Source organism: Mugil cephalus, chromosome 2 (assembly GCF_022458985.1).
Source record: "Mugil cephalus isolate CIBA_MC_2020 chromosome 2, CIBA_Mcephalus_1.1, whole genome shotgun sequence".
NCBI lineage: Eukaryota > Metazoa > Chordata > Actinopteri > Mugiliformes > Mugilidae > Mugil > Mugil cephalus.
Genome location: NC_061771.1, coordinates 14,867,545 through 14,890,235, shown reverse-complemented (window position 1 = coordinate 14,890,235; position 22,691 = coordinate 14,867,545). Strand labels below are relative to the sequence as shown.

General features: G+C 40.0%; 3 protein-coding genes across 10 annotated transcripts; 1 reads left to right on the top strand and 2 right to left on the bottom strand.

Annotated features, from left to right (window-relative positions):
* The first annotated feature begins 1,738 nt into the window (after window positions 1-1,738).
* On the top strand, window positions 1,739-11,213 carry tacr3l (tachykinin receptor 3-like). Its single transcript, XM_047579364.1, has 5 exons — window positions 1,739-2,491; window positions 3,146-3,334; window positions 3,510-3,660; window positions 8,009-8,205; window positions 8,311-11,213. Exons 1-5 carry the CDS (start codon window positions 2,124-2,126, stop codon window positions 8,531-8,533), a joined length of 1,128 nt encoding a protein of 375 aa, XP_047435320.1. The 5' UTR covers window positions 1,739-2,123; the 3' UTR covers window positions 8,534-11,213.
* A 584-nt stretch (window positions 11,214-11,797) lies between these two features.
* LOC125004630 (NAD(P)(+)--arginine ADP-ribosyltransferase 1-like) lies at window positions 11,798-13,713 on the bottom strand. 3 transcript variants are annotated; one of them, XM_047579374.1, is made up of 4 exons: window positions 13,516-13,713; window positions 13,360-13,449; window positions 12,561-13,267; window positions 11,798-11,921 (listed from the first exon to the last, which is right to left on the bottom strand). In XM_047579374.1, exons 2-4 carry the CDS (start codon window positions 13,417-13,419, stop codon window positions 11,855-11,857), a joined length of 834 nt encoding a protein of 277 aa, XP_047435330.1. In that variant the 5' UTR covers window positions 13,420-13,449; window positions 13,516-13,713; the 3' UTR covers window positions 11,798-11,854. The 3 variants fall into 3 exon arrangements, with proteins under 3 accessions (XP_047435330.1, XP_047435329.1, XP_047435328.1); XM_047579373.1 differs by having other exon boundaries at window positions 13,360-13,446; XM_047579372.1 differs by lacking the exon at window positions 13,516-13,713 and having other exon boundaries at window positions 13,360-13,498.
* A 4,780-nt stretch (window positions 13,714-18,493) lies between these two features.
* On the bottom strand, window positions 18,494-22,533 carry LOC125004629 (NAD(P)(+)--arginine ADP-ribosyltransferase 1-like). 6 transcript variants are annotated; one of them, XM_047579365.1, is made up of 5 exons: window positions 22,454-22,533; window positions 22,129-22,248; window positions 20,771-20,860; window positions 19,971-20,677; window positions 18,494-19,334 (listed from the first exon to the last, which is right to left on the bottom strand). In XM_047579365.1, exons 3-5 carry the CDS (start codon window positions 20,828-20,830, stop codon window positions 19,268-19,270), a joined length of 834 nt encoding a protein of 277 aa, XP_047435321.1. In that variant the 5' UTR covers window positions 20,831-20,860; window positions 22,129-22,248; window positions 22,454-22,533; the 3' UTR covers window positions 18,494-19,267. The 6 variants fall into 6 exon arrangements, with proteins under 6 accessions (XP_047435321.1, XP_047435324.1, XP_047435326.1 ...); XM_047579368.1 differs by lacking the exon at window positions 22,454-22,533 and adding an exon at window positions 20,927-21,010 and having other exon boundaries at window positions 20,771-20,857; window positions 22,129-22,404; XM_047579370.1 differs by lacking the exon at window positions 22,454-22,533 and having other exon boundaries at window positions 20,771-20,857; window positions 22,129-22,405.
* Window positions 22,534-22,691: the final 158 nt, after the last annotated feature.

The following is a 22,691-nucleotide window of genomic DNA, read 5'->3' as shown; positions in this document are numbered from 1 at the left end:
AAAATAGGTATTTAAGCAAGGAAAAGAACAAATAATGAGTAAGTAAGATACTTTCTACATGAAGTGGAGAGTTTTCATGTCAGTCCCAGTCTAACCTTACATGGGAAAAAAAGTTTTTTGATGCAACAATAAAACTGCACGACTGGGAAACGTCTGCTGCTGCTGAGCCGACCGAGGAAGATAAACCAGCGATTAAACAACATGGAAGTCCTGAAGAGCTTTTCATTTATTTTATTTTGGTTTAATTTCCCACTAAACAATTGGGATGTTCAGAACAAACAGTGGAAACAATCTAAAAAGTTGTTTCTTTCTTTTTGTATTGGTTTTGTGTGTGTGTGTGTGTGTGTGTGTGTGTGTGTGTGTGTGTGTGTGTGTGTGAACTGTCTTGAATTTGCAGTTTGCGCTGATTCCAGGTTGAATATTATTTCTAAACGCCTACGATCATAACGAGGGCTTAAAAAGATGCGAAACATCTTCACAAATTTACTCGTCTCTGCGGGATCCCATTGGCTCAGCTGTGCTGCTGTGTCAAACTCTGTGTGTTAGTCAGTTTTCACATGCTGAATAAATAACACACAGATCAGACGCCAGACAAAAAAGACCCGGTCCCCTCCCCTGCCGCCACCCGCACTTATTAAATGATGCCTGAATAATTCATATAAAATAGGGGGAAATCCCTTTGGATGCAGCTAATGACACCATCAGCCTTAATAGATTGTGACCTTTTTAATATGGAGGACAGGGCGTGTTTGGATGAGGGCTGAACCGTGACATTTGAGACAGGGAGTCGCCCAAAAGAGGTGACCTCCAGGTAATGAGGTCTTGCTGAGAGGAAACAGACTTTTTGACCTTCTTGTGGTCTTATTTGCAGCTTGCGCAGCTTAACTGTGAATTCCAGAGAGACTCCTTTCTCCTCATGACATGTTTGAGAGACAGAGATGCCAATACGGAAACAACACGCGGTGGAGCCTGAGAAAGAAAACTCTGCGGGGCTGCACTTTAAAGTTATTGTTTAAAGTCACACTGTAAGGGTTTTCCTTGGTGAGGCAGCTACTGTGGCTATAGTTGGCATTATAACCCATTAAATAACCAATTTGTTATTATTATAAACTCACTGATGTCTTGCAACTTGTGTGTGCAACTGTGGGACAAGCAAAAGTTACCCTAGCTGGACCACAGTGACTTTATAAATGCTACTGAGTCTGAGTGGTCACTGACATAAATCTTATTTACCAGCATGTTGGTATAATGGTGCACACCACAGGGATACACACATTTATTTATTATTTTGTTGATCTTGAGTAAGTTGTGTGCAGTTTAATGTCAGCTTGTTGTGTGCTACAGTGTTTTATGATCCTATTATCAGTCAACTTTGGCACAATCTTAACCTCCTGCCCTGAGGGAATTCATACTTACTTCATGAGTCAGGTCACAAAGAAAACGGCCTGGGTGTTCCAGTGGGTAATTTTTAATGTAGGACATAGAGAGTCGTCACAACATTTCAAACTTTACACCGAGTAACATTCAAATGATATCGTGAGCTAAAGATTTTTATTATATCCTACGTCTAATGGCTTTCACTCTGATCTGTTTCACTCTCCTTACATAACATAGACAAATAGCCTATATAATATCCTGAAGCGATGAGCTCTGCTTTTAAGGATTAACTGTATCTCACTCAGGCTGATCTAAAGCTTCAGACAGCTCTAACGGGAGCAGCAGCATCATCCCTTTTGAATGAGGTCTGAAGTTAAAATCAGTGAGTTGCCAAGAGGCGACTGGACTTTTCAGGAGAAGTGATGTATGTATGTAAATTTAGGTATTGTGTACAAAATGAAATTAATTTCTGAGGGAAAACTGCTTCAAGAAATATTATTAATTTACTTGTCCGTGGTAATAACAGAATTTAGAAAGCATGGCTAGTTCATCTTGGTAAAGAGAGTTTATCCTCTCCTGTATCACAGTGGCTGGTGTCAGGGAGTGGCTGCATCAGGACCACTCTCTGTGTCTAATGGTCACATGTTGATGCTGTTGTGCGCACGCTGCGCATCAGAGACACCAAAGCGGTGTGTGTCGCTGGCCGGCGGCAGACTGGATCAGATCCCGCCGAGGACACTTGAGGAATGGCCTCCGAAAGAGATGGATCCAACACAACCAGGAATCTGACCAACCAGTTTGTGCAGCCGGCGTGGCGCATCGCGCTCTGGTCGGTGGCTTACAGCACGGTACTGGCCGTGGCGGTTTTGGGGAATTTGATTGTGATTTGGATTATCCTGGCTCACAAGCGCATGAGGACCGTCACCAACTACTTCCTACTGAACCTGGCTTTCTCTGATGTCTCGATGGCGGCGTTCAACACGCTCATCAACTTCATTTACGCGGCCCACGGAGAGTGGTACTTCGGGGAAGTGTACTGCAGGTTTCATAACTTCTTCCCTGTCACCGCTGTGTTTGCCAGCATCTACTCCATGACCGCGATAGCCCTGGACAGGTAAATCTGCAAGGGCAAGTTAAGGTGTTTAGTTCATCCGGAATAGGTTTGCATGAGTCAGGTACAGGCAATTGTGGACAAATATACGAACCTTTAGTTGAGTCTATTGCGTTTATTTAGGAATAATCGCCACGCTGGTCATGGCTCATTTGAAGATACCTTTATTGAAAGTTACTTCTGTGTATGTGACGACCTAATTATTCTGTTAATAAAATTAATAATTAATTGTAAAAAAAAAAAGAAAAAAAAAGAAAAAAAGACGTTGCTTTCCATACTGTTTACTTTTACCGTGATCAAATATTTATATTATATTATGTCACTGATAGGGATAAAATATATATATATATATATACATATACATATATATATAGAGTCTACATATCTGAAGCATGTATTACCATTAAATATGTTCCTTAGTAGGAAATCAAGATATCTTCACTAATGTCTTGAAGTGTCTTCTCTTTGCTCTGATTTCAAAAGTTTGAATGACAAGTACATTTTCACAAACCAGATCCACTAAACCGGATGTCTGACTAAATCAAAGTGAGGCATTCTGCCGGAGATCATCTGTGATCATGATTATCAGTATTGCATCACACCTACCAGGCAGAAACTCAAATCTTTGCTCAGGGCTTCGTGATCTCTTCATTGCAGGTACATGGCGATCATCCACCCCCTGAAGCCTCGCCTGTCTGCCAAAGCCACAATGGGAGTCATCGTCTGTATATGGAGTCTAGCCGTGGTCCTGGCCTTCCCCCTCTGCTACTTCTCCACCATTCGAACCTTGCCCCGCAGGACCCTCTGCTACGTGGCCTGGCCCCGCATGGCAGACGACCCCTTCATGTGAGACAACACTGATAGCCTCCTTTTTTTATTTTTTATTTTTTCTACCTCAACTTGATCCTCGTCACAGCAGAGCAGCGTTATAGTTACATCTATCTGCATCTATCCTGCTCCTCTTGCTGCTTCAGTCACATATCTTAAGATATTCTGGTGAAGTGTTTCTTTGTTTGTGCAGGTATCACATCATAGTTACAGTGCTGGTCTACATGCTGCCCTTAGTGGTGATGTGCATCACTTACACCATCGTAGGGGTGACGCTGTGGGGAGGTGAGATCCCTGGAGACTCGTCTGATAACTATCACGGACAGCTGCGGGCTAAGAGGAAGGTAATCGACAAGTTTATTTTAGTGTATACTCTCTAAAAATACTTTAATGTATGTGGATCTGTAGACTTAGTTTGAATATAACGTTTGAATATAACGTGCAGATTTAGTATTACTATAGTATTATTTTCACAGTTCACTAAGAGACATCTCTTTGTCTTTATACATGTGAAAAACACATTGGAATATCAAGGGTTAAAGTTTATTGGACGATATCTGGACACAGAAAGCCTGTATTTGAAAAGGAAAACAAAAAAAAATTTCAGAAAAGAAAACTTCAGGATCCTATGTGTAACACGCAGCCTGTTTACTTATTTTTAGACGGAAAACCACCAGCTCTGTTGTTGAGTGAAACTCAATTCATTCTGTTACTTTTGCTGGATAATCTCCCCTGAGCACGAACACTAGTGCACAACACCGACAAGGGTCCACATGTTTAATAAGAAAAGTGCTGGTCGGGGAGGAAGCAAAGCACACTGCAGTGGAAGCTAATACAAATGTGATCAGAGCCACAAAGTGCAAAGGACTGTGGATCACTTAGAGCTTTAATCAGTGAAATGTGACGCAAGGACACGTAGCAGTTCAGTGACATGAGGGGAATTCACTCTCAATTCACACTTAACATCTGAAAAGCAGAAAAGTACAAGAGCACTTTACGTTGTCGTATACTAATGCAGACCTTTGCAAATGTAACTTGTTGTAGAGGAAAGGATCCTCAGACTTAATTTACTCTAGTTTGGATTCAGATACAGTGTGCGCTGCAGCAGATACCGGGGGTTATACAGGGATTAGGGCCATGTCACAGCTGTCGTGACGAGCATCTATCAAGACAGCCCTGGGATTACTGCCAGGAAATACAATTCATCAATAAACGTCACAAATACTGTATGTCAGCATGTCGGATTATTTCAAACAGACAGCTCAAGGGTCAGGCTCTGGAAGTTTTTCATTTATAAAGAAAAAAATGGAAAATATAAAACCGATTTCTGAAATATATATATATATATATTCAATAGCCCGAGAATAGATTTACATGAATTATAATGGCACACACAATGAGCACAATAGAGACAGGTGCGGGTTTGCACTCTCCAATCTTTTAAAGGACCACAGAGAGAGAAAATCATCAGAGGGGCCGATTTCTGTCAAAATTGAGCCGAGGAAGATGAAAGAGGCCTCTAAATGCCAGGAAACAAAGCTGTGAGACAGTGTAAGGATTGATTCAAAGGTCCCCTCTGACAAGATTGTGTCTTGGACGGGGAAAAGACAAAGTCCCTCTCATCTCCTCTCTCCTCTGTGCTGGCGCTCTAATAGGCTGTAATAGCCGTCTGCTGCTTTTACCCCCCTGCAGCTCTGCATTGTGCTGTAAATCACTGATGAGCTCTGAGGTGCTCTCCCATCCAGCCCACCTGGAACCTGCTGCGTCTGGTGCGTCATCACCGGAGCGTCATCAGCGACCTTTCCCTCTTCGCCGGTCTGTCATTTTGAACTTGTTGAATGGGCAATTATGATGAGAAAGGAAATGGTCAACACATTATGTATCTATCAAAACTATATATATCTAATAATGACCATGCATTGAAACTCTCCACTGTGTTACGACATTTGGAGAGTTTTTTCCTTTTGTAATGTGGAGATTTATCCTGTTGGCAGTGAAGTTTGAGCAGGACATGAGTAGGAACGGTTCAGCAGATACATGGCTTCACTAAACATAATGTTTGAATTGATAAAATAACCATTCTGGCATTTAAACCATGCACAGTTTGTACTAAGGGGCCCAAAATGTGCCAAGAAAATATCCCCCACACCATCACACCACCACCACCAGCCTGAATTATTGATACAAGGCAGGATGGATCCATGCTTTCATGTTGTTCACACCAAATTCTGACCCTGACATCCGATTGTCACATTGAAATCGAGACTCATCAGAAACAGGCAACATTTTTCCAATCTTCTAGTGTCCAGTTTTGTTGAGCCTGTGTGAATTGTGGTCTGAGTTTCCTGTTCTTAGCTGACAAGAGTTTCACCTGATATGGTCTTCTGCTGCTGTAGCTCATCTTCTTCAAGGTTGGACGTGTTGTGCGTTCAGAGATGGTATTCTACATTCCTTGGTTGTAACCAGTAGTTATTTGAGTTACTGTTGCCTTTCTATCATCTCCAACCAGTCTGCCCATTGTCCTCTGACCTCACATCAACAAGGCATTTTCATCCACACAACTGCCGCTCACTGGATATTTTTGATGTCTTGATCACCTCTACATGCCAAAAAGCATTGATTTGCAGCCATGTGATTGGCTGATTAGCTATTTCTGTTAACAAGCAATTGAACAGGTGTACCTAATAAAGTGGCAACAGAGTGAAACCAGCTGTATACACAATATACTATATGCTCTAGTATATTGTGTATACAGCTGGTTTCAATCCACGCCAAACAGTCTCACTAAATCAAGAATTAAACTGATGCAGCTTTATTGGCATAGTTGCCAGTCTAATGACATTTGTCATTTTTTTGTCAAGCAAAAATAGGTGAAATGGGATTTTTGAAAACTCTGATAAATAAACGCTTTTTGTTTCTGCCGACCTTTTATCACGGTCCTCTTCCACTGTATTGAGCTGTTTCTTTTATGTTTCAAATTTCTTTGCTGTTAAAAAAAGGGGGTAAAGTATGATTAGTATGAATATATCTCCCCCCCATATGAAAGACAGAGAGAAATGACCAGACAAGTCAAACATTTTATTCTCATTTGCCTCACAGCAACTGACTGGGGAGTTTGCATATTCTCTGAGTGGGTTCTCCAGCTTCCTTCAACCGTCCAAAGACATTCTCGTTAGGTTCATCTGTGATTCATAGCTGTGAGAGTATGAGTGTGAACGGTTGTCTGTTTCTCTGTTAGCCCTGTGAACGACTGGAAACCTGCTCAGGACGTACCTCACTTCTCACCCAGCGGGAATATGACAGCTGGGATAGGACAAGAGGTTACAGAAGATGAATGAATGAAAGATCTCATACCGCAACCTGTGACTTGGCTGTGGGCATATTTTATATGATACTAACACTTCTGTGTAGGATGGTGTTTTTAGATGGATAAATAGACACTATGGTGTCGTGTAGAGGGTGGTGGACATTGTTCATAACGGTCTGCATTATGTTCAAGGTCTTCGAAGAGGGTAGAAGAGGTTTACGCAGCGCTCAGGTAGAGGTTGAGCAGTCGTCCAGTAACGGAAAGGCTGGTGGTTTGATTCCACCCTATCCCTAGTCTGTCCTTGGGCAAAACACTTAACCCACCTTTCCCTAGTGTGAACTGGTGTTAGTGATGTTGGTGGTGGTCGGAGAGGGCGTAGGCGAGGATTGGCAGCCATGTTTGTGTCAGCCTGTCAGCTGTGACCATAGACATTAATACGTAGACGCGTCGTTGACTGGGTTGGCCCGCTGATGTGATGTAACTGCATGTCAGAGGAGGCAAAGCTGCACAGTGAAGTAATGCAAATACTATTTAAAGCACATTTTGACGGTGAATTTTAGGTTAATGCCTCAGCTTATTTAATTCACACACACACACACACACACACACACACACACACACACACACACACACACACACACACACACACACACACACACACTAAAGTTAATGGGAAACAGGTACCAAAAACAATGTATTAAAACTTCTTAGTTTAGTACAATAACTTTATTGATCCCACACATCAGTAATTCATGTGTCATCAGCTGTAAAGTAGTGCAAAAACCAGTGTATGTTACACTTAATAAATGAATACCAATAAATGTAGATTAACCCCCCTCTACACACAAGAAAAAAAACGTATTATTTTCATTTATTTTTTGGCCATTTGGAGGCAATGACAGTTCCTTTCCAACTATGGATATGTTAACTGAGTTGTTATTAGGGTTGCCACCTTTCAGAAATGAAAATAAGGCACATGGCCCGAGGGAGACAGCAATTACGGTACTCATATTTCCCAGTTTGGGAGGAATAAAGCATCTATCTTTGAGCATCCAATGGAAAAGCACTATCTAAAACCAATGCATTATTATTTTTATTATTATTATTATTGCCTTAAGTGGTTGGAGTATTTCTGTCACTTTGTAGAATGAAGAAATAACTGTGCAGTAACACAGATTGTACTTGCATTGTCTTGACTGTGTCTCCAATTTCACTAATGAAATTTGTATTCTGTCCAAGTGGCCCACAGAGACAGGGCAGTGCACAATACTAATGGACTGGATCCGTTGTTCCTTTTATTTCTTACCGCTATGTTTTCCCTGCTGTGAGATGTCTCTCTGCTCTCCTGCTGGTGGCCTCTTGAGCTGTTCTGCTTCCTTCTGCAGGTGGTGAAGATGATGATCATTGTAGTGGTGACCTTTGCCCTCTGCTGGCTGCCGTACCACATCTACTTCATTGTGGTGGGGATCAACGTGCGCCTGAACAAGTGGAAGTACATCCAGCAGGTTTACTTGTCGGTGCTGTGGCTGGCGATGAGCTCCACCATGTACAATCCCATCATCTACTGCTGCCTCAACAGCAGGTGAGTACGAGCAGGCTCAAGAGACCCACAATCTCAAGCGCAAACACACGTAAATACTGCACACTGCGCCTTGATCACATGTCGGGGGGGCTGATTCGGCTGCAGGTTCCGGGCCGGTTTCAAGCAGGTTTTCCGCTGGTGTCCTTTCGTCCGGGTGTCGAGCTACGATGAGCTGGAGCTCCGAAACACAAGACTTCGACCGTGTCACCAGAGCAGCATGTGCACCCTCTCTCGAGTTGACACCAGCATCCTGAGCAAAGACAAGAGCACTTGTTCTCGTGGTAACAGGCCTAAACCCAACTCTGAGCAGCATAATAAAGACAGCTGAATGTTGCTTTGACATATACTTGCTGAGTTAAATAATTTACTGTAGTAGTGGCACTTTTGAGTTTCAGCAACACGTTCTGAGGAGGTTATTATCTCAGATGTCCGTCACATTGCAGTGTCCATAAACATGCAGAGAGTCTCCCCATAGAAATAAGATTGTCCTCGTGCCTGTGCTTGTCTCTGGATTCTGCGCACTTTTAATTTGCCAAAATGTAAACAGAAAAAGTTTAAGGAACAGACTGTGGCCTACAGCGCAGCACAGGTGTAGTCGGGTGACTGTGGAGATTTATTTTTATTGTTTGTCCCACGTTAACCACAATTGAAATTTAATCAGCTAATCAGTGTAAAAGTCTGTGATGTGATAAGCGCAGTGTGGGGTGGGAGGTTTTTCTAACACTGACGTCCTATTCTGAATCTGAGTTAAATGGGTCTCAGTGAGCTGATGTGAGGTTAGTTTTGCAAGCTGTTTTTTTCTGTTAGTTTTTCTTGGTTGTGTGTGTTTTCACTTCCCTTTCTGTTGTTTTCTGGGCGTTGGTCGGCTGTCAGCGTAGATCTCACGCCTCATGCATCAGTTGCTCAAGCAAGTGTTGCTTCCTCCCCAGCCTCACTGACAGGCTTGTTCATGTGTGAACGGTGGGCAGGGACAGCCTCTGGCCCAGTGGCCATATTTGCTGCAGTTGTAACATCTGCATTCCTCAGATGGATGTCTTTGTGGTCCTTGGTCTGGGTACTGGTCTCGGCCAATCTGTGGGGGAAAACCCCTGCTGGTGGACGACTGTGCCAGAGCCTGAATGAGGTAGCTTTTGTCAATGGGATAGTGGATGAGCTGAACTCTCCATCACGTTGATCTTGAGAAAGTAGGCTACCCATAGATCTAGGCAGATCATGGATCATGGGTGCTGTGGAGACAGTAGGTTGGACACCATGCTGGTCAGGTCACGCCATCCAGGGTCTTCTGGTTGGTGGAATAGGTTTGTGTCTGAGAGACCAGCATCGACAGAGGAGCTCACCTTTGTGGGCCTCTGCTTTGTTGTTGGTAGGTCAACAACAAACTGGAAAAAGACTAAAATTGTTGTTTTATCCCATCTTTTTGACAAATTACCTAAAACTCAGATTTTTGGCACAAGCTGAAAAATGCTCGCTGGTACATAGATTAACTCTACCATTGCATATTTTTTTCTAATTTTAAATCACTTTTTAATTTTTTTCTTTTATGTAGGAGAGTGTTTCAGGACTTTTACTTCTGACCTGTTTGAGAATTTGTTTTTGTCTGGATCCTCTTCCGCTCAACTGCCTCTCGTCTCTGACGAATTTTGTCGAGGTAGAGGTGTCAGGTCGTCACCTTCAGACGGTGCGACGGTCCGGTCCAAGACTCGAGGAGGATCCCGTTTGTGATGCCAAGTTTGTCATCAAAAAATTCAACAAGTGAGGGCTGTTGAGAAGTTAGCAATGATTCAGACTCAGTGATTACTTTTTTTTTAGTTTATTGGCAAATGCCAATAAACTGTGCAAAAGGAGACATGCACACAGAGCGAAACCCTGTGTGCAGGTCGCACCTTGAAAGTGCAGTATAGTGTTTTAGTGAACTTATGCTGACTTGTATGAACTCTAAAAGGTCAAATGCAATCAGAGAGAAATAAAAATAAAAATGTAATTTTCCATTACAAAGTTATATCGGTTGCTATTTTCCAAAATGCTGCTGCTGCTGTTGTACTTGTGCAAACAAGGAAAGTGATGCATGGCAATCCCAAAAAGGTTCAAGAAAGGATTAATGTAAATATGGCTTGGTAACACTGGTGTCTCAATAAAGTGTTGAGCATTATGAAGATTAAATATGTCATGGTTGTCTATAGGGATATTACATCCCTATTTATGTACTGTACATTCCTGAGCTTTAGTTCATTCCAGTCAAATATCAATATATTACAGTAAGTAAATCACAAATCCTACAGTATAAGCTGCTTAAATATTTTGCGATTATATTTATTTAATGTAAAACTCAGCATTGTATTGAATTATGTATTAGTATTTATTTAAATGCTGTATGTAAAGGCACTGGATTGTTACGCTGAGGATCTGATCAGCGTCAGTGTTGCAACATTAAATATATTGTAGACGTTAAAACAAAGCTGGCTGGATGAATGTGCATTCACAAGTGCTTGTTGGTGTAACTCCTGTTAGTTGGAGGGAAAAGTGCCATTTTAAACTGTACTTCTTGGGACTGTTATTAATGCTACTGCTACTGTGATTTTTCTGCATCGCTCTGATGAAACAGTGTTCGTTGGTCACATTACACACAGAGACTGTCTAATAGAATCCATCTAATCTAATTATATTTAGTCTTTACTGTGAATTTGTGTCGTGTTGTGATGAAAATGAAATTTAGAGCTCAGATTTTCTGTGTGTGCTCATCCATTTCACTTGAATGTAACGGTGAGTGTTAAGTGGATGTTGTTCTACAAAGACTCGGTGACGTTTGTATGTCTGAGACAACTGTAACGTGAAAGAACAAACTGATAAACTGAGCGTGATACATTTTGTTCTGGTGTTTATTTCATATGGATACAAAGACAACAGGTTTAAACAGCAGGTACACACCAGTGGTACAATGACATATACAACAACAGCTTAAGCATCATGATCTGGTTGTGTGGTTGAGAGAATTACTCGGCGACAGAAGTCAAACACACACCCAAGCTAATTCAGCATAAAAATGGACGTTACTTCTAACACTTTGCAATAATAATGTGTGGTTTTGCAGTTTCAAGAATGAGTTCCTTGTTCACAAGATAATCTTATTTGTGGCTGTTTCTGCTGAACTTTGTACACACCCTGACTTCCAGTAATCTTCCTATTTTATATATAGATTTCATTTAAAATAAACCTTTGTTGTTGTTTTTTGTTGTCATGAGAGAATAAAGGTAAAAAGTACGACGTAAATAGCAAGCGATAATTGTTTATGTGTATTCATATATCTACAGCGTGGTATTTTAAGCAAAAAATTGTTTTACTTTGAGGCCACAGTGTTGACTTTGATGTTAAGGCACCATAGTTAATATATATGAATTTGCAGAGTATATGCATCACATTGCAAGTAAATGAGGCTTCAGAAAGAGTCAATAAACAAGAAAAGGTGTATATATATATATATATATATATGTTTCCAACATGCATGAATCATAAAGATAAAGGAAGTTTCACTCTGTATAATATGAACCAACCAAAGAAGCTGATCAGCTGAGCAACTGTTAACACACAAGCAGTGTTTTTACATTACAGATCCCTCCAGAGGAGTCTGATGTCAAGTATTTTTAATCGTCATTTATAGAAAAAGAGATAAGACCACGAGCCCAGACACGACCCACAGGGTGGAGACAACAGTTGGAGACCTGCAGAGACGGAAACAAAGCAAGAGAGATGAACATTAATATTAGTTAAAAAAGTTCTCCTTCTCACCCTGAGCGCTTCTTTCGTTTATTCCAACACTAAAAATGTTTTGAGCCTTTCACATTTTGACATTTCTCTATTTTTGCTGTCTCAAAAATAAAAATAATAATAAAAAGATCTGAATTATATAACATTTTCAAGCACTGATCACAAACATCTGAATCAACACCTGAGGGCGTCAGAGGGGCTGAAAATGCTGTTGCCATTTTGAGGCAAATCTGATCAAACCACACCCAACCACACTGGACATGAGGAGACTCGTTTGTGATCTTGCTCACTTTACATTTTCAGTTTAGATTAAACCCTAAAAGTCCAGTAAAGTGTGTCCATATGTGAAAACCTTGATTTAATCAAAATGTTAAAATTATTTTTTAGAAGTAGCTCTGCTGAAAGTTTATGAGAACTGATGATTAGTCAGATAGTTAGTTATGGTTATGATGGGTAGTATAGTACTCACAGTAACACTGAAGCTTTACACACAGTCTGTTGGTATAACCTCACAGTTACCAGCTCTATATTTGAGACAAACTATGCAACTGAGCAAAAATATTTAGCTACGATCAAGAAAATAAGAGACTTACCGTGACAAAATGTGACAGCTGTGTGAGATGCCCAGCTTTGAATTTTTTAAAGTAACCTCTGTGTATTCATCATCATTATATTGTGTATCTTTAATTCTCTCCACGGTGAAAACTTCAGCTGGCGATAAGAGAATATTGTTCTCCATTTTGTTAAAACAAAGCTGGTCATTGAGGTCAACAAAGAAGCAAGAAGTGATATTCAACAAGACCATGTCAGCCATATCTGTATCCATTGGATGAAAGTTTGACGAAGCAGTGGTGAAATGTTCAAATCTCACGGTTGTTCCCTCCCGCAGTCTGTTTTCGTCTTGGAGAATGTACACACTCTTGCACTTTTTTGGCTTCAGCAGCCTCATGGAATCCAGAAGCAGGAAATGAAGAGACTTAAAATGGAAATTTTCTTCATAGTTGCTGAAGTTTCCAGCCATCCTCTGCACTTCATTGTTGAAGGTTTTTATGAAGTCTAGACCCATGTCATAGGTTGAAAGTGCAGCAGCGTGCTCCTTTTTTCCTCCGGGGATCAGCTTTGAACATTTGGGCTTTTCACTCCAGTTTTTTTGGAATTCCACACTTTGGTTTAGCTCTTGTTCTAACAGACCTGAGAGGATGATCTTCTCCATGGCCTCCTTAGAGCATCCAATATACAGTCCATGTATAAGATCTGGGGGCGTCTGCAGTAGTGTAACGTCCTTTGCAGCCGCCTGCATCTGAGTATGAAAATGATTTTAAGGAGAGAATTTTTTTTCTAAGATACCATTTTTTTCCAAATGTATTCTTATATCTTTAGAAAAATACTTACTTTGTCGTACACAGCTGTGAAAATGATTGCAGCAACAACCAGTTTCCTAACGTCCCACATTTTCACAGGCTATTCTTCTTCTACAGACTGCTGTGTGAGGAAAAATGTTGTCAATAAAATTCAAACAGAAATGAAAAGAAAATGACATACACACACCTTAATCAAGGAGACCTAACTTCCGTGAGCAGCTCATACAGTGAAGTCGCAGTGTGAATTCAGCTGGAGGGGAGGAGTTGTTCTCTGAAAATACATCTTCTCATTTTCTTGAAAAAGGAAATAACATACCACTTCCTTGCTTTCTGTGTCTACTCATAGTTCTGCTTGAGTTACTCTAACAGAATTGTTGCAGATGTGATTATTAACCTGACACTAACTTTATTTCCACTTTCCACTTAGATAGATAGATAGATAGATAGATAGATAGATAGATAGATAGATAGATAGATAGATAGATAGATAGATAGATAGATAGATAGATAGATAGATAGATAGATAAAGTCTGGTGTAGCAGTCCGGTATTTGGGTATGGTAGTGTTATTGTAAATAAACTGTATATAGTAGTAGTATAGTATGTAATATAATATAAAAATATAACATATAATAGAGTATATGATGGTAATAAAAGTATGTACTAATAATGGCAGCAGCATCAGTATGTAACAAACATAGTATAACAATAATAATAATATTATACACAAATATATACAAATGTGTCATATGCAAGGTGGCCATACATATTTGCAATATATCGTATGTAAACATGTATTAATGCATGTACATCTATATATATATATATATACACACACACACACACACACACAAGAGGATATAATATATATCGTATAGGTATAATATATGCATATAAGTACTTGATTATGTAAGATATACTTGAAATGCAAAAGTGACATGTAGTAAAGGGTGACAGTTAGATTCAGTGCAGGTTTACTTCTGTGATGGTGGATCTGACAGAGGTGGATGAGTTGTAGAGTCTTATTGCGGTTGGAAGGAATGATGTCCTGTATCGTTCCTTAGAGCAGTGGGGTTGAATGACTCTGTTGCTGAAGCTGCTCTTCAGCTTGTCCAGTGTTTTGTAGAGGGGATGAGAGGGATTGTCCATGATTGCCAGCAGCTTTGGCAGCATCCTGTCCTCCACCACCTCCTCCAGGGTGACAAGCTTAGAGCCAACAACAGACTCTGCCTTTCTGATGAGTTTGGTCAGTCTGTTGGTGTCCTTTGCCTTGATGCCTGCACCCCAGGACACCACATCAAAGAAGATGGTGCTCGCCACAACAGACTGATAGAACATCTGCAGCACCTCGTTGCAGACATTGAAAGACTGAGCCTCCTCAGGAGGTAAAGCCGGCTCAGGCCCTTCTTGTAGACAGCCTCTGTGTTAGTGGACCAGTCCAGTTTATAGTCCAGTGAGACCCCCAGGTACTTGTACGCAGGAACCATCTCCACGTCCGTCCCACTGATGCAGACAGGAGAGGGCAGAGGCTTGTTCCTCCTGAAGTCCACCACCATCTCCTTCATCTTCGTCACGTTCAGCTGCAGGTGGTTCTCCCCACACCACTTCACAAAGCGGTCAACCAGGTCCCTGTACTGAGCCTCCCTCTCCCCCTCAACACACACCCCACAATGGCCGTGTCATCAGAGAACTTCTGCAGATGACACGACTCAGTGCACTACTGAAAGTCAGCAGTGTATGTATTGAAGAGGAAGGAGGACAGCACAGTTCCCTGGGGCGCCCCGATGTTACTAATCAGACGATCAGACACACAGTTCTGTAATCTCACAAACTAGATAGACATCAGATAGTCATCAACCCAAGTGATGAGGGGAGCACCGACCTGTATGTTCTCCAGTTTAGCCTTCAGCAGACTGGGCTGGATGGTATTGAAGGCGCTGGAGAAGTCGAAGAACATGATCCGGACTGAAGTGTTGGGTCTGTCCAGGGAGGAGTAGGCCTTCTGCATCAGGTAGAAGTTCACAGATCACGCATTTAAGATCTGTCTTCCCACATAAACCAATGTATGCATTTGCATACACATTTGCAAATACTGTTGCTACAATATAGTCTAATGACCTCATAGTCATGCCCCTAACCCACTGGTTACTCTGCCTGCTGAGCCACATGCACTGTAAATGAACTTTAGTACGAGTATAATATTTCTGTAAATATATTGTTGTCATGTTCATTTATTCATTTTTTTTTAATGTCCCTTAGGGCCATATTACTATCTCTTCTAACATAGCAGACATTAAATTCAAGCTTTTATTTTGAAAGTGTCTCGCTGAACCAATACACCCTGACTTTGCCGTCAGTGAGAAAGTGTGTCTGCAATGTTAAAGGTGTGTCTGCCCAAAGTAAGGGAGAGTGTTCCTTTAGCACCTGGCTGATAAGGGCACAAGTGTGTCTGCAGTATGTGACACACATGTGTTGTGTTGTTCATGTGTGTTTAATATCTAACTCAAATGCAGATGCTTTTGATAGTTCGATGTATTGATCATCAGTAGTAACGTATCTTGGTTAGCGGGAGCACCGGTCAGCATTAGCCGAGCCATCGTGTTGGTCTAGATTACTGGGAGTTAAAGCCAGTTAATTCATTGGTCGTTTCATTAATGCAACGAGTCATATTTTTGTGTGTTTCATGTGAGCTTTGCTTAGGTTAAAACTGCATATTTGACTGAAAGGGAACGGTTAAACGGTCATAATATGCAGATACACACAACTGTATTATAATGTGATTATAGCAAAGACATTTGTCTTCGAAAGTTTAACATTTGTTGTTACGTAATTGTTACAACTGTGGCCAAAAAAAGTTTGTAGCGAAATCATGCATGGAAGTTTCGTAATAGACACGTCCATGTGCTTGGTATGTCCGATGACTTTGTTTATCCCTGTCTTTGTAAATTAGACAATAGTTAATATGATTTATTGGTGGGGTTTCAATAAAGATATGATAACTTTTGCAATGATCCTCGTGACTCTGCATTGTTTTTATCTGATCTGGACGCTACAGGCCATTTGCTTCCCATGTTTGGATGTGTTTTGCAGTTTTCAATCAGTTTTCACCTCGCAAAAACAGGACTGAAGGCATAGTATAGTTGCTGAGAGTTTATTTCTGCCTCAATGTGACTTGATCTTATTCATGAGCTTCTTAATGTAAAGATCTGAGCTGACAGGACAGCTTGAAATCCTTTTAAAGGACCATTACAACACAAAATGGGTCTTTTCACCTGCCAAAAATTGATTAAAGGCACAATATAGTTACTCAAATACAGTTCATTATTTTTCCTGCATACTTATTGATACAACCTAATCACAGTGACGTCCTCCCATCAAATTGAAAAATAAAATGGTCAATCATGAAAATCTTTTTTTTTTTTGTTGGTCAGTCTTCACAGAAATAAGACACAAGGCTTGACCCATCCTTAGATAGTCACTGTTGGAAACCTAGTGTGTCCAAAACAGAATATGGAGTTACAAGTTTTCCATCCAAACAGCAATGCAATTATCCAGTTGGATTAAGGAAAAGTCACTGTCAAGAAAATTCAAGAAAGTCTCATGATTGATCATTTTATTTTAGCAGGACGGCACTGTGATTAGGTTGTATCAATGAGTGTGCAGGAAAAATAATGAACTGTATTTGAGTAACTGTATTTGGCTTTCAATCATTTCAGCTGGTTCATGTCAGGTGGTGGAGATCAGCTGTGTTCCCTCATTTGCATATAGAATGTTGAGATGTTTCCATAGAATGTTCAGGTTCCACAGAGATTTGATCTCAGATGGATTCAGGGTTCTAACCATTACTTCATGGAATCCCAGCAATTTCAGAGGCTTTGCCAAATTCTGTGACAAAGGCCTAATAATAATAATAATAATAATAATAATAATGAATAATTAAGTTTACATCAACACACACTTGCAACTTTCAACAGTTGAAGGATCGCCTTCAGATTCAGAGGTCAAGTGGAGACTCATGTCTCAATGGTTCAGGGCAGAGATTGACGTTGACATTTACCTCACAGGAGAAATTCTGCTCCCATAACCTTCTCAGTTTTTGTTCACGGGAGAAACGTTTCCCCCCGTGTTTTCCTGATCCTGTGCTGCAGGCTGAACACTGTGATATATTTTAACTGTCAATCCAACTTTATTCTGTGTTATTGCCACTTCTCTATGGGGGAATATTGGTTAGACGTATCCAACTAGGCGCCCATAAAACACGTGACACGCTCAGAACCAATCAGCGTAGAGGGATAGCTCAAGCGGTCCATTCCCTGGTTGGCCAGACTCTCTCTAATATACGGCTCTGCTGTCTAAATTCTTTCTGCGACACCTACTGGAGATGACATGGTAACTGCAGTGTAACATTAACAACATATATTCACTGTTTTACTTTGGATTTCTGTGTTGGCCTATAGGCCTGCACCATTTGTTACATTCATCCATTCTTATTTCCCATATACAGAATATTGTATATCATTAAAATGTGATTTTATGATTCAGTTTTACATTTTAGTTTGTATGTTATATTTTGCAACTAATTTCTTTCTTAAGCAGACTGCCTTTTCTCTTTCTATCCTACTTGTTCAGATTCGTGGTTTACTGCGAAAAAGCACTGACAATAGCACATGACCCCAACCATCCCCTCAATCCATGTTTCATGATCCTCCACTCTGATGTCAGGTACAGACAAACATGCAAAAAAAAAAACCAAACAAAAAACACATCTGTCCTGAATAATCTCAGCAGGAGGTAGAGGGGTTTTCCTGTCTCTCATGTCACCGGTACATGCTGAATGTTATATGTGCTTATGTGTAATGTTTTCAGACTGTAAAAGCAAATCCCCCCTCGGGACAATAAAGTATAAATCTGAATCTTGTTTAAATACTCGTCATTGGCAGAGACTCTCATACACCCACCAACCCAGTAGTGAAAGACCTTCTAAAAACCATACATGAACTAAATAGTATACTAAACAAAAATACCTTGAGATATTCTCCTCTAGTTCCAACAATAGCATTTTGAATTTCTAAACAAAATCAGATCATTCTTAGAAAATCAACTTAAACGGAGAAATCCCTCATTGCTTCAGTCATAGACTCATCCAGAAACATAACTCAAAGCCCCTTCCCCATATTTCAGATGATTTTATTTAAAGCTCTGTCCAGAGCGACCGGAAAGATGCTGAACAGATTCTGAGAAATGTATCAGTCACAAACACACCCAACACAAACTGTTTAATGTAATATTCTCTCTGGGAAGACCAGAAATCAGAGCATTACAATAATCTATACGACTAGAAATAAAAGCATGCATTAGCTCCTCTGTGCTACCCAGAGAGAGAAACAGGCGAACTCTGGCTATATTCTTAAGATGATAAAATCCTATTTTTGTGGTGTTTCGAATATGTGCAATGAAATCATGCTCAGAGTCGAATTTCTGAAATTTTACAAGTTGGTCACAAGTCTGTAAATATAAGGATCCAAGTTGCTCTTCTTCAGAAGGGTAAATGTAAAAAGTACAAAGCAACTGGTGAGCGATAATTGTTTATGTGTATTCATATATCTACAGTGTGATATTTTAAGCAAAAAAATTGTTTTACTTTGAGGCCACAGTGTTGACTTTGACGTTAAGGCGCCACAGTTAATATATATGAATTTGCAGAGTATATGCATCACCTTGCAAGTAAATGAGGCTTCAGAAAGAGTCAATAAACAAGAAAAGGTGTATATATATATGTTTCCAACATGCATGAATCATAATGATAAAGGAAGTTTCCCTCTGTATAATATGAACCAACCAAAGAAGCTGATCAGCTGAACAACTGTTAACACACAAACAGTGGTTTTACATTACAGATCCCTCCAGAGGAGTCTGATATCAAGTATTTTTACTCATCATTTAAAGAAAAAGAGATAAGACCACGAGCCCAGACACGACCCACAGGGTGGAGACGACAGTTGGAGACCTGCACAGAAACAAAGCAAGAGAGATGAACATTAATGTTAGTTAAAAAAGTTCTCCTTCTCACCCTGAGCGCTTCTTTCGTTTATATTCCAACCCTAAAAATGTTTTGAGCCTTTCACATTTTGACATTTCTCTATTTTTTCTGTCTCACTTGTTGAGAAAAAAAAAAAAAGATCTGAATTATATCACGTTTTCAAACATTGATCAGAAACATCTGAATCAACACCTGAGGGCAGCAGAGGGGCTGAAAATGCTGTTGCCATTTTGAGGCAAATCTGATCAAACCACACCCAACCACACTGGACATGAGGAGACTCGTTTGTGATCTCGCTCACTTTACATTTTCAGTTTAGATTAAACCCTAAAAGTCCAGTAAAGTGTGTCCATATGTGAAACCTTGATTTAATCAAAATGTTAAAATGCTTTTTTAGAAGTAGCTCTGCTGAAAGTTTATGAGAACTGATGATTAGTCAGATAGTTAGTTATGGTTATGATGGGTAGTGTAGTACTCACAGTAACACTGAAGCTTTACACACAGTCTGTTGGTATAACCTCACAGTTACCAGCTCTATATTTGAGACAAACTATGCAACTGAGCAAAAATATTTAGCTTCGATCAAGAAAATACGAGACTTACCGTGACAAAACGTGACAGCTGTGTGAGATGTCCAGCTCTGAATGTTTTAAAGTAACCTCTGTGTATTCATCATCATTATATTGTGTATCTTTAATTCTCTCCACGGTGAAAACTTCAGCTGGCGATAAGAGTATATTGTTCTCCATGTTGTTAAGACAAAGCTGGTCATTGAGGTCAACAAAGAAGCAAGAAGTGATATTCAACAAGACCATGTCAGCCATATCTGTATCCCTTGGATGAAAGTTTGACGAAGCAGTGGTGAAATGTTCAAATCTCACGGTTGTTCCCTCCCGCAGTCTGTTTTCGTCTTGGAGAATGTACACACTCTTGCACTTTTTTGGCTTCAGCAGCCTCATGGAATCCAGAAGCAGGAAATGAAGAGACTTGAAATGGAAATTTTCTTCATAGTTGCTGAAGTTTCCAGCCATCCTCTGCATTTCATTGTTGAAAGTTTTCATGAAGTCTAGACCCGTGTTATAGGTTGAAAGTGCAGCAGTGTGCTCCTTTTTTCCTCCGGGGATCAGCTTCGAACATTTGGGCTTTTCACTCCAGTTTTTTTGGAATTCCACACTTTGGTTTAGCTCTTGTTCTAACAGACCTGAGAGGATGATCTTCTCCATGGCCTCCTCAGGGCATCCAATATACAGTCCATGTATACGATCTGGGGGCGTCTGCAGTAGTGTAACATCCTTTGCAGCCGCCTTTAACTGAGTATGAAAATGATTTTAAGGAGAGAATATTTTTTTCTAAGATACAATATTTTTCTAAATGTATTCTTATATCTTTAGAAAAATACTTACTTTGTCGTACACAGCTGTGAAAATGATTGCAGCAACAACCAGTTTCCGAACGTCCCACATTTTCACAGGCTATTCTTCTTCTACAGACTGCTGTGTGAGGAAAAACATTGTCAATAAAATTCAAACAGAAATGAAAAGCAAATAACATAAACACACATTAATCGAGGAGACCTGACTTCTGTGAGCAGCTCATACAGTGAAGTCGCAGTGTACATTCAGCTGCAGGAGAGCGATTGTTTCCTGCAGGAGAGTGTCAAGCGTAATGGAACAACTTATACAGCTCTTTTCTTTTTCCTGAGGAAGGAAATAACACACTACTGTGTGCCTTGCTATCTGTGTCTATTGATAGTTCTGCTTGAGCTACTCCTTTGACTCCATGCAGATTTGTTGCAGATGTGATTAACCAATATTGGCCCAACACTAACTTCATTTCCACTTTCAAATGTTCAGTGGCTACTCACAATTTCTAACATTAAACACTGTTATGGTGTTGTTTTCCTCTGGTGTTCCCAAAGGGTATCCTTTTCCGGCCCTCCCTGTCGCGTCCTGTATTCCTCCCCCTCTCAGTTGGGTAGTTTCAACTTTTTTCTTCCTTTCTTTCTTTCTTTCTTTCTTTCTTTCTTTCTTTCTTTCTTTCTTTCTTTTTTTGGTGTTTCTGTGGTATGGCTGAGTATATATATATATATATTAAATGTTGTATTTATGTGTCAGAGCTGAAACATGCTGTGAACGGTCTTTATAAATAATATAATACGAAATAAGAATAATAATAATAAATAATAATAAACTTAACTCTTCACCAGTCACTTGTTTGGGTTACCTTTTTTTATTTTTTTACCTTTGATTCCTGTTTGCCTATAGGCGTTCCCACATACAGAACATTGCATATAATTAAAATGTGATTTTATGATTCAGTTTCACATTTCAGTTCATATGTTATATCTTGCAACTAATTTCGTTCTGAAGCAGACTGACTTTTCTCTTTCCATCCTACTTGTTCAGACTCATGTTTTAGCCCAACCATCCCCTCAATCCATGTTTCACAATCCTCCCCTCTGGTGTCAGGTACAGACAAGCACATGCAAAAAAAAAACAAAACAAAAAAAAAAAAACACCGTTCGCCAGTATAGTCTTTATAAATATATATAAATACTCGTCATTGACAATGGAAAGCTTATGTTTTGAAATACCAAGTGTCAATCTTTTGTGCTATTTTAGCGTCTGAATCTGCCGTAGGCTATATTATTCTGTTTTTGGCACATAACGTTTGTCAACAAATTATTTAGACACAAACGATCTGCAAACTACAGCAATCGAGGATAGTGTACTACAATCCATAAACAATAAACTGAACTTACTGGTAACACTTCATGGCGCAATGAAGGAGCTCCGCTCAAGCCTGGAATTTGCTTATAAACACGTTGAAGAGTCGCAGTTGTCAAGCAACTCCCTTGAAATCACTCCGCGAAAACATGGACCTGTTATAAAAGAGAACAAAAAAATAATAAAATTAAATAAATAAAAGAAACCATATTAGACATACAAGCCAGGGGCAGGCGAGATAATAATCGGCATCTCCAACACATCAACAACCATGAAACTCTGATAAAGAACTTCATGAAAATTCAACTTATTAAATTCCCCTCGGACACCGTAAACCAGATCACTTCTCACCGCACTCACCGATCGGCTCTCGACCCATCATCGCCAAAGTGGAACATCACAAATACAAGGAACTGATTAAAAGCAGGAAAAAACAAAACAAACAAAAAAAAAACTCAGAGGCACACACATAAAATAAACCACCCACGTGAAATAATCTTCAAAAAAAAAAAAAAAAAAAAAAAAAAAAAAAAATTGCACAATTAAGGTGAGTTTCCTGTAATGAGCAGACGTCAGATCTCGTTTATATACATGGTTT